At 38.7% G+C, this 12,275-nt stretch overlaps 1 protein-coding gene across 2 annotated transcripts; it reads right to left on the minus strand.

Annotated features, from left to right (window-relative positions):
* Positions 1-5,197: 5,197 nt before the first annotated feature.
* ZNF32 (zinc finger protein 32) lies at positions 5,198-12,020 on the minus strand. 2 transcript variants are annotated; one of them, XM_012723970.1, is made up of 3 exons: positions 11,946-12,006; positions 9,223-9,362; positions 5,198-8,056 (listed from the first exon to the last, which is right to left on the minus strand). In XM_012723970.1, exons 2-3 carry the CDS (start codon positions 9,290-9,292, stop codon positions 7,263-7,265), a joined length of 864 nt encoding a protein of 287 aa, XP_012579424.1. In that variant the 5' UTR covers positions 9,293-9,362; positions 11,946-12,006; the 3' UTR covers positions 5,198-7,262. The 2 variants fall into 2 exon arrangements, with proteins under 2 accessions (XP_012579424.1, XP_004680695.1); XM_004680638.1 differs by having other exon boundaries at positions 7,086-8,014; positions 11,946-12,020.
* Between the last annotated feature and the right edge of the window lie 255 nt (positions 12,021-12,275).

The raw sequence follows: 12,275 nt of genomic DNA on the forward strand, positions 1-12,275 counted from the left end.
GCCTGTACCCCAGTTCTGTATAAATAAATAAATCTTAAAAAAAAAAGTTAGACATCACTCATATTTCTACCAGGATAACAAATGAAATTATTTTGTCCAAAACACCTTTGCCTGTGTATTTCTTAGGCTGTTTTATTTTTCCATTTAATCATTAAGTATATTTCTTACAACTGGATCCATAGTCTTATTGCCACTTTTTATTGCTGCTTTTTCTACTGATCTCCTGTAACCTTGAACTAATTCTTGAGATTCTAAGCTTTAGTGTCCTTAGCTATAAAGCAAATAGTACTCGGTACAGTTGTGGAAATTCAGGAGCTAATGTAGCTCTTAGAGCATAGCATTGGACCGGGCACCTATTAAGTTGTTTTGAAACTTGTGAAAGGTAATTTTTAAGTTTATATATGTATTTTTATTAGAACAAAGGTTTTAATGCTCTGCCCTAGAGCAGGATCATAGAGCCTAAGTCACCTCTTAATTGGCATCTTTAAATATATGCAAAAACATCAATTAGCTTTTAGCTAAATCTTATTGACCTGAAACCATTTTGTTTACTTAAATATTTTGCCAATTCTTTTTCCCTCTGAGCTTTCAATTGTTAATTCTGTATTATATTCATACCGATACAATTTTTTTCTCAAGTTCTTGGAGACATCACAATATTCTCAAATGTACTATCCATGAATCTTTGCTTGGACTCAGTTTGCTTTTGTGATGCTTCATTTTCTCCCCAATTGTGTGCTTATTCTTGTATTCTCAGTTTTTTTTTTCCTTTTAGGGTGTTTCCTGTGTTACTTTTCTAACTTACCAACTTCTTAGATGCTCCCTGAATTATTTAAATGCAATGTTTATGCTATAACTTCCCATTTCTTTAAAATCCTATTTTCCCATCTTTAGTCTTCCCAAGTTTTCTCCGCAAGAATCAAAGAGAAGAGTTAATGTTGCATAACCCTTAACTGGGTGGCCTAAAATATCCTTATCCTTGTGCAGCTCTCATATTCAGTATTTTAGCATAGAGAACACCTGACTTTTTTTTTTTTTAATTTTCTTTCAGTTCAGGAGTACTAGTTTGAAACAGATATGTCAGCCCCAAAGCAAAATACTTCTGAAGCACATGTTCTTGGCATAAGAACAAAAAGTGTCATCATCAAAAAAGGCCTGAACTGGGAGGGCAGAAGGTCTGCAAAGAAGAAACACTATAAATGGTGAAGAATTTGGGAAGGTCTTCTAATAGCCACCAGAGAAACCATACTGGTGAGAAGCCCCATAAATGTAAAGAATGTGGGGGTGTGTTTATGAGCTGCCTATCCCTTTGAAATCATAAAGTTCATTCGCATAGGCAAGCAACCTTATACATGTATATTTGCCCAATTCTTCAACATCTGCTAACCATCAGAAATTCATTCTAAAGAGAATCCCCATAAATTCTGTGAATGTGGCAAGCTTTCAGAAAGAAATCTGTCCTTTTCAATCATGAGAGAATTCATACTGGTCAGAAACCCTGCAACTACCGGGACTGGGGAAAAGTCCTTGTTCAGAAGGGCGTATTTCCTGGTCATGAGAACGTAAGACAGTGGGGAGAAGCCTATTCAATGGAATGAATGTGGGAAAATGTTCAGGGGTAGCAAATATAATGGGACATCATAAAATCTACACTGGTGAGAGAAACCATATCAGTGTAATGAATATGCAAAAGACTAGGAAGAACTCAGCTCTTACTAGCTAACAAAGAATGCAGATAAAAGAGAAACCCTATCACTAGTAAGTGTGGGAATTCTTTCTGATAGAATCCGTACTTGGCAGGGCATCAGAAATCACACAGTGGTGAAAAGCCCTATCAATGGAGTGACTGTAAATGCCATCACAAGGAGTTCAACCCTTACTGAACATCGGAGAATTAATGAGTACTTGAAGAAAACCTGTATAAATGTAATGAATGTGGGAGGTATTTTTTCAGCATTCAGCCCTTCAGTACATAAGGCATTTCATAACAGACGACACCATCTAATATATTTAGTGTGGTAAATCATGCAGTAGTTTGGTCCATGTTCACTACCAAAAAGGAGACATTCGATAAATTACACATTTAACAATATTTTGTACATCTCTACCTTGGAGAACTTTTCACTTCTGAAGATTTCACTGTAGTGTGGTTTGTACTGGTGAAATATTGAAAAACCTAAATGTTTATCACTATGAAATACTATTGATATTTGAAAAGTTAAAAAATTATATATATGGCCATAGAACTATCCCCATGAAAACATGTCAAATTGAAATAGCAAGTTGCAAACATTATGCTCTTTTTATATTTTAAGAAAAATACATTTTTATATATAAATGGATCTCATATTCAAAAAGATCTGGAAAAACTAAGACCAAACTTTACAATTTGGGGAATAGGGTGGATAATATAGTATTGATATGACAAAGTGAAATTTTGACTTTGGCTGTAGTTTTTGAAATATTTAATCAATTCAGAAGCAAAAAAAAAAAAAAACATAAAAAAGTAAAAAAAAAAAATTGTCTGACCAGAGGCTTCACAATGTTAAAATACAAAGAACCAGACTTCAATGAAATATTGCCATTATCACATATAAAAATACTTTATAAAAATACTTAAAATATCTGAAGATATGAAAATAATAAATATAAAATAGTAAAGAAATAAAAGTTTAAACTATAAAAGTACAAATAACAAAAATGTAAAAATTCCAGTGGAGAATGATCCGAGCATGCAGTTGAACATGCAGTTACCATGAACATGCAGTTACCAGAAAAAATACAAACAGTGAAACTTAAAAAGATACCAGCTTCAGAGAAATGTGACTTAAAATGATGAGAATTTTTTTTTTAGTCTACTCGACAGAAAGGACAAGATAGAAAATAGTTGGTGATTTTAAGAGCAAATGAAAATAGTCTCACTTGCATTTTATGGAAGAAATAGTTTACTGACAATATAGTTGGCAGTGAGACTCATAATTTGTCAATTTCAAAATGCTTTTAGTCTTTGATCTAATTTCTACTTCTAATATATCTAATACAAAGTAAAGGGAAAAAAGTAAAACTAAATATAATAAAGAAAAATTGGTCACTGTGATGTCGATCACCAAGGTTAAATTTAAGGCACATTCATTCTTTGTACGACAACAGTCATAACAATTAGGGGTCTCCCTGGTGGCCTAAGGGTAAAGTCTCAGCTTTATCACTGATCTCTACAGTTGAGCTCTCATCCCCAGCCAGGGAGCTGACCCCCATGGCACAGTGGACCTCTCCTATGTCACCCACTACTCCCCTCAGCAGTGTGTTTCAGTAGATCTGCCTGTTCTGCTCCCCACTCTGTCTCTGGTGAAACCTCTCACCATCTGCCCCTCTGGCCTAAATCCCAGTTCTACACAAAAAAATTAAAAAAAAAAAAAACAATTACAAAAGTAGTTAATCAATCAGCATTTAATCAGTTAGACTTATAAAATTACAGAAAAATGTAGAAGCCATTAAGTAGGAGAAAAAGCCAACTTAGACAAAGGGGTATAGGACCCCTTTAATGTAGTTTATACATTACTTGAATCTTTTACAATAAAATGTAAAATAAAGAAAAATTATAGAGGAATATTAAGGAACTAAGCATTTAAGTTAAATAATAAAAGGGGTAGATATGTATATCTACAAGCAGATTGACAACTGAACATTAGTCAACTTATACATGTCCCATTCTTAGAAAAGCCACTTGCAAATAATTAGATTGGCTTCCAGAAATGATATTTTTCCTTATAGCATTGTCTGTAATAAAATCTTGGAAAGAACTGCATAAAACAACTAAGGAGGGAATCATTTAAGTTATAGAACTTATATAGGCTGGACTCCTGCTTACTATTGATGCCTAAAATACCCCAAATTTAGTTACCATTTTGCTATGCTCACAGATTTTGTGAGTGAAGAACTTGGAATTGTAGCAGAAACAACTTTGTAACTGCAATATTTTAGTCTCAGCTGGGAACCCTCACAACTATAATTGGCATGACAGTTGGTTGATGGAATCATCTGAAATCACTGTAGCACAGTAGACACACATGGCCTTGGAGCAGTTGAAACATGTTATTCTGACTTGAAATTTACCATAAATGGATAATATATCAAGTTTTGCATGATATATCAAGTGTATATGTAACATCAAGTTTTGAAGACTTGGTATGACAAAAGGTAAGTTATCTCAATTTCTAAAGTATTGATTATATGTCAAAATAATATTTTGGATATATTGGGTTAAATACATTAAAGTTGATTTGAATGTGGTCACTAGAAAATTGAAAGTTACATATATGACTTGCATGTGGAATTCACATTGTATCTCTTTTGGTCAAAACTGACCTGAAGACTCACATAGTTGATGGCTTATGCTACTGGCTGGAGCCTCCAGGAAGGTTGTTTACAGAAAAGTCTCACAAGACCTTTTCATGTTATTTCTTGGGCTTCCTCTAAGCATGATGCCAGGGTTCCAAGAGCGTATGTACCAAAAGGATCAGGCAAAGAACCAGTATTTGTTGTGATCTAACCTCAAAAAGAGATTATCACTTTCTCTGTGAAACCTACTCAAATTAAGTGGGGAGGGAACATAAACCATACTTCTTCATGGAAGGAGTTTCAGAATCATATTGTGAACAGAACACATTGAAAGGGAAATGTTTTGACCATTTGAGAAAATGCAATCTACCACAGGCATGTGATACAACTAACAAAATGAACGGAGTAGATATGTCAAGTGCAGAGTAGGTTATAGAGTAATATCTAAAACTATATAACAGCAATTAGAAGCTTTGAAGCAAGGGTGCAAGATATGTAGATCACCTCTGTATATTGTGCAAGACCCTGACAAATTATATAGCCTGTTAAATCTTCTACCACATGCAGATAACCTTTTATTAGTTTAAAGGAGGATGCTTAACTGTATGACAGATGCATAGTAAATACACAATGAACGTTAGCTGTGTGCATTATATGTGCATGTGTAACATATGTCTGTGTATGAGACCTCTGAATAGCTTAAAAGCGCAAAAGAAATGCTCTACCATTACCTACAAGTAAATTCCAAATAAAATAAAACCCAAATAAAATAAAAATATATATATATATATATATATATATATATATATATATATATATATATATATATATATATATATATACACAACACCATGAATAAATGAGGCTTATCCCATGAATTTCAGGTTCATTCAACCTTTGGGAATTAGTCAACATAACCTATATTAAAGAAGATAAAATCCTAAGGAATAAAAAATTTATGATGATATCAACTGATACAGAAAAAGTATTCATCATAATGACATCCATTCATAATAAAAGCTGTAAGCAACTAGAAAGGTGAACTGACTCAAATCTCTTAAATGACGATTACAATAACAAAAACACAAAAAACAAACTAGAGGTCACATCACAACAGTGAAAGAATTAATGCTTTCTTTTTCAGATCAAAATAAGGTAAGCTGTCTGCAACTTGTTTTATTAAAGCGCTTGTGACTTATGACTCAGCTAGATTTTTTCCTTGGTTGGTTGCTGCTTTTCTTCAGAGTAAGTATACCAAGAGGAACAAGAAGAAAAATTTTGGAACTTAAAAAGCTGAAATCATAACTGTGTTGTGTTCTATTGTAGATTTTAAGTATTGTAATCAGTGGATTCTGACAGTGACATACACATTCGTTACCTGAAGGAAGGTGAAGTATATTTTCCCACTTTATAAAGTGGCCTGTGCCCCTTTAAGTCAAGTCAATTTCTATTGCGAGTCTATCCCTACCTTCCTTGAGAGATATTATTATGTATGGTAGTTTAGTTTTTCTTTTTCTATTATAGCGTATTATAATGTCCTGTGAAGGCATATAAATAAAATACCGTATTTGTGCATGTACTGGAATTCTTTCATTCAACAGGCTTTAAGACTCATCTATCTCATTTCATACATAACATTTTACTTTTTATTGATGAATCACATTTCATTATATATTAACACAATTTATCACCTGCTATTTGTCATTGGATTATTGTACATTGATAACTATTAAAAATGAAGATACAAACATTCTTGTACACATCTTCAAATCCTGTCAGGGTATCTTTGGAGTACTTTTTGTATTAGTATTCAAACCCATAGTATCTAAAGCTTTCAATGCCCAGACTTTTGATAATTTGCCTTTCTAGATGATATTTTCTGGATTACGTCACCTACAGTATTTTATCAGGAAAACCACGTTATATCACCATTGTTTTAATTACGTAAATGCTCAACATGAAACTGTATGGCCAAGGCTTAAAAACACAAATTACCTTTCAAAGCCAATTTCTGTTCTCTAGTATTTTTCAAATATCATCCTTTGAGTGACTAAAAAGTTAGTGTGCTTCCAACTTTCTTCATGTGTTTGTATAGGAAGAGGAAGTATTGTTGAAGGACTGATTTCACTAATACAAATTCAGATCCACCAATAATAATACATACTTTATAGGTGACCCCAACCCCAAGTTATTGTTGGTATTGCCAGAAATGGAGTGAAGGTTGTTTTCCCCAGGAAGTAGGAGTTAAATAGAGGCAATGATAGGAAGCTTACAGTTCTCAAAAGATTGCATACAGATGGTGTATGCTTTTTGGCTATTGGCAAATTCTCTGTGAGGAGTAGAAGACTGAAGAAAATCTCAGTGTACAGATATCACACTTTTGATGCACTGCAATCTTCTTTTGCCAGGAAAGATCAGGGCTCTGCTCTGGACATGAGTGATTTGTTAAACTAAGTTATTGGGAGTATCATCCAGGCAAGACAAAGTTCAATAAGAGGATTATTAAAATAATTATTCATGCTATGAAATTTTCCCATTGGTCTTGAATGCAAAACAAGATTAATTTGAATATGCAGGGAAATAACGAACCTTGGGGTGGATAAAGAACTGATGCTTTTTAAAAGGCTGATGATGTAAACTACAAATTTAAAAATGATCTTATGAGAGAACAATCTCCCAGTGCCACTGGATTAATAGAGGCACCTTGAGAAATTAGTTCAAAATAAACAGAATCTATGTGATATACATGATAATGATAATTAACAGGACACTTATTTTTCATATTCATTTTGGGGAAAGGAAAATCAGTTTGTTATCTCCAATGCTGGTTTTCCTGACGGCTCCATGCATTCCATAGTTAAAGAAATAGCTTGATCTCAGAGGACGTTGTATTCTTAATTCATGGGACTTCCTTTGAAGAGTGGTCATAGGGTGAGTCTTTGTGAGCAACTTCGCTGGTGCACAGCCAGGCTCCCTCTCTGAGTGAAGCTCTTTCCACACTGGCCACACAGATAAGGTGTCTCCCCTGTGTGGATTTTGCCATGTAGGATACAATTCCCCCTGGTGTGGAAACTCTTCCTGCACTGTGCACAGGCATAGGGCTTGAGGCCTGTGTGGACTCTGATGTGAACAATTAAGCTTCCCTTCTGACTGAAGGCTTTTCCACACTGATCACACCTATAGGGCTTCTCGCCACTGTGAACTCTTCTATGGACAGCAAGGTTACTTTGATTCCTGAAACTTCTCTGACAAATAGCACATTCATAAGGTTTCTGTCCAGTGTGGAGTCTTTCGTGAACGGCCAGACTCCCTCTTTGACTAAAGCTTTTCCCACACTCCTTGCACTGATAGGGCTTCTCGCCTGTGTGTATTCGCTGATGTGTAACCAGATTGCCTTTGGCCCTGAAGCTTTTTCCACAATGAGTACACTCAAAGGGCTTTTGACCAGTGTGGATTCTCTCGTGTAAGGTTAGGCTGCCCTTCTGCCTGAAGGATTTTCCACACTCCTGGCACTCATAGACCCTCTGTCTCACTCCAGGTGACTCTTCCTGTAGAGTCTTAGAATCTGGGGATTTTTGTTCCAGTCTCTCTCTTCTAAAAGAATTCTGGAAATCCCAGCTTGAGGATCCTGTGGCCTCAGAGTGCTCATATTTGTGGTGGGTTTCTGTCATCACATCTGGTAAAATGAGAGGGAAGTCATGTAAGAGGCACCGATATGCTGAGTGAGAAGAACAGGGGAAAAAGAAGTGATGGTTTGAGTGTTTATGTGCGAGACATTATACTATGAATGTCACATAGAGAATTATTCCTGAAAATGATCATATTCTGAGATTGCTATAGATAAAGAAATGAACACACAGGGAAGTAGTGAAAGGTCATGCAGCCAGTGAAGTGTACAGCGGGATTCAAACACAGGCGTGCATTTAAGTTTAAGCCTGCCAAACAATCCATGGTTATTCCTATTTACAGAAATAATTCAGACCCTGAGAAATTACAAAAAATATAGAAGAGCACATAGAGTCCCACAGCCAACTCTACTCTGATCCCAAAAAAGGTGCCTAAAACCTTAACATTTTGCAGATACTACATTAAGAAAAAATATACAAGTACGGATAGGACCTTAAGAGAACAATATGAGTGAGGGGTCCTGGAAGTGAAACTTCATTTGCTTCCTGAGAAATCCACCTCCACTTTAAACTGCTGTCCTGACAGTGGTGTAGGTACCATGAGGTCAAGAAATATGTACTAACATCCTGGATATGTTACATCTCTTATCTCTAATCATGTAACTCTACATATCAGAGCTTAGTGTCCCATTATACAAAGAACTTGGAGCTCAAGAAAGTTAAAGAACTTGACTGGTAGTACAGATAGAGCCAGGGAAATGACAACATTTGATCTAAGGAAATTTCCCCTTAAAACCCATGCTACTACTCTCTACCAAACTGTGATGGAAGTAAAATAAATTTGGTTTAGAAGTTATTCTCACACATTTCCTAAGCAGATATTGATATCATTTTACAACATCACTTTGCATTCGAGGCTCCTATTCCACTTTAAATATGGGGGTCCAGTCATCACTGCCAGCAGTTTTCCTGGAATCATACTGGGGAGATTTCCTCCTTGTTCTCCTGTCTTACCCTTATTCAGGAATTGTGTGGAGAACCTAGTGGCTCATTCACACTCTCAGACTACCTTAGGTGACCCTTCTCAGCAGGGTGCTGTCTCACTGATTCTGTTTTCTAATGCCAAACTGCAGGCTTTCCCTATAAGCTCTACTGGAGGACTGTTTTCTCTGCTTCTTCAGTCTGTTAAGGAAGACTGAGAACAACGACGCAGAGTATGGTGCGCTAAGGCATCCCAGTGATCAACCGACTCACTCACTGAAAAATGCTACATTCTGGGCATATCGTCCGTGACAGTCCAGCAGGGTAGCTGTCGGAAACCCAAACATGTCCACTCCTGCTGTGTGACCTGAATCAACACCTCCTCGTATGATTCTTCCATGGGCTGTTCTTGATCACCTGAGGAGAAAAAAAAAAAACAAAAAAACCAAACACATACACCAACACATACATAAAACCAACAAAACAACCCAGAACAACAATAGGAAGCAGGGGAGAGGGGAGAATGGTAAGTGAGAAGGATAAAGCCAACAGGGATAGTTTTGGGCATGTAAATGAACACAGGAAATAGGGATTGCAAGATGCCAGTGACTTATAATAAAATTGTAAAGTGGACCTCACAAATCAATGCAGAGGAAGGAGAAGATGGGAAAGCAGAGAATACAGAGACACACATTTCTTTCTGCTAATCCCAAGGTAACAGCCACTGCTGTTTGTACCTGGCATGTAACTGGGATCTTCTACTTCCTTCTCCTACCAACCATTCACTATTTTTTTTTTTTTTTAAATTTCAAGTCTCTAGAGAAATTTAGTATCTGTAAAAACCAACATTTTCACTTTCATGATTGGATGTAAGATGGAAATGACTAGCTGTCCTCGCCTGTCCTACTAAGGTTATAGGGATAGAACATGAAATTTTTATGTCAGCCTTTAGCAGTTCTCAGGAGGCTCCAGACTCAGAATGACCCCTCTCCTATTGTTCAACTATGAGAATACCAGTTTGAGAAAGTATAAATACTTGGATATTATCCCATATCCCAGTCTGGCACTCCAACCAGTAACTTACCCAAATTCTCAGAGCCAGTTATGAGTCAAGGTAGAGCAAAGGTTCAAATGCCTGACTTTTGGTATAGTCTATGCCCTATGTCCCTACACTTGACCATCCCCAAGTTCCTTATCACTAAAGGGCTGGTGAGAGTTCTTATAAAATTGAACAGAATGGGGGCCCTCCATGGTGGCGCAGTGGGTTAAAGTATAGCACTGAGAAGCAAAAGCCACTTCCGCATGAGTTCGATCCCTGCCTATCCTGGAGGTGACCACATGGCACTGCAGACCTCTCCTGGCCCACCCGCTGCTCCCCTCAGCAGTGTACTTCCTCAGTGGGCCTGTTCTGCTCTCCGTTCTGTCTCTGGTGAATCCTCTCACCACCCTTTCACCTCTGGCCTTTACCCCAGTTCTGTATGCATAAATAAATAAATCTTTTTTAAAAAATTGAATAGAATGGAACAGAGCTTGGTCAGAATTCATTATTCTTCCAGGTCACAGGATTCCTCGAACCAAATTTATTTTTTTCAAAAATTTTTGAATATTTACTTCTTACTCTCGGGCCCTAATTATTGGATTTTTGCATGTTATCTATGCAGTGGCTAAATATGTAGTCTCCATGTCTCCCTAACATGTCCCATCAAAATGGTGGCCTCTTAAGGAAAGCAGGGATATGCTACAATTCTTTGCTTTCTAAACCTAAACACCCGGTCTTCTTAATGACTATGCATTCTATGGACTGGAGAGGCATTTTAAACTCTCATTTGGAGAAACCACCAATTTGATGGAGAGGCCACTAAGGAATCCCTCTTGGTAGCCAGGATGCCAAAGGACATTCACCTGGAAGTTCAAGGTGTTATTTCAACAAGTACATATCCACTGAGAGTCAGTGGAAATACATGGCATCTGCTGTCTAAAGTCCCCTTGGACTGTGTTCCTGGGAAATCCCCAGAGAGTTTAGTGAGAAAGTGGATTTAGGTCTTAAAGCGCTGCCTTTTCATATGTGGTGAGATCTACAAGTAATTCAGTGTGTCTCAGATACCTCTTTTGATTAATAATGGAAAACTCTTATTTTTCTTCCTAGGTCACAAGTCTGACGGGTCAGTTTCCTAAAGATTTTAGATAAAGTGGTTTGTCATAGAAAACACTGATTTCCTTATCAAAAAGGCTACTATAGTTTGGGAAAAGCACAGAATTAGGCCATGAACAAGTTGGAATTCTGCCTTGACTGCCCTCCCCTCCTGTCATTGTGATCTTGGGCAAGTAGCTGGATAGCACTGATCTAATTCTTCATGTATTAAATAGTTATGATACTGTCAGATCAGCCTGCTTAAGAACAAAAGAACCAATGTGAAGGGTCTCTGACCACCCAGAGGTATAAAGCCTGAAGCAGAGGGTCCTCAAAAGAAGAGAGCAAGAGGGGGGCAGTTTTGCTGTCAAGGGAGCCTTCAGGGGACAGATTAGGAGAGTCTGAGAAGAGCTGATTATTTTCTCCACGTACCTAAATCCAGTTTATCTTTTCTCCATTCCCCCAAGGGAGCTGTCTTTCCTCCCACTGGCCCTCCCTACTGCTCTTTCCCCTGTCCACCTTTCCCCTCACCGCAGGCCCCCGGGCACACCTGCCTGAGGCCTCTGCCTCCTGTGCTTCCTGGATGCAGAGGCCTTCAGCAAGCCTGCCCTGCAGATCAGCGGCTGGAGGGGCCCAGCTCCTCCTCCCAGCCAGCCCCTTACCCCCTCTAGTCCCCCAGGCCTGCCAGCACCCACTCTCGGTCCAGAAGGACCCTTCACAATGGGCCGCGGACCTCACCCCTCGCGAGGCCTCCCTCGAGCCCAGTCCGATCAGGCCTGCTCGGGGCTGCAGCGGCCCCAGGGGTGGCGGCCTGCCAGCGCGTCCCCGCCTAGCCAGGGCGCACTGACCCGGCCGGCGGCCTCACTCACCGCAGCGGCGCGCGCCCGCAGACAGACAAAGGCCAGCGCCGAGCCCGCAGCAGCGCCGGCGCGATGGCAATGGACTACAACTCCCAGGAGGTACCGCGCGAGAACGCCTGTCGGACTCCGGACATCGGCGGCCCGGGCTTCCTCGAGCATTGTGGGAAACGTAGTTCAGCGGCGCTGCCGGCCTCTCGAGGCTGTTTCCAAGCAGACATGGGGTCCCTAAGCAGTTTCTTGTGGCTTGGGCATAGAGACCTGTGTGAGGCGACCAGATGGCCAATCAGATTGGTGAATCCGGTACTGGATGGCGATCCCTGAGACAGGAAATGGTGTAGT

This window comes from Condylura cristata, unplaced genomic scaffold, assembly GCF_000260355.1.
Source record: "Condylura cristata isolate star-nosed mole 26May11 unplaced genomic scaffold, ConCri1.0 scaffold00011, whole genome shotgun sequence".
Taxonomy (NCBI): Eukaryota; Metazoa; Chordata; class Mammalia; order Eulipotyphla; family Talpidae; genus Condylura; species Condylura cristata.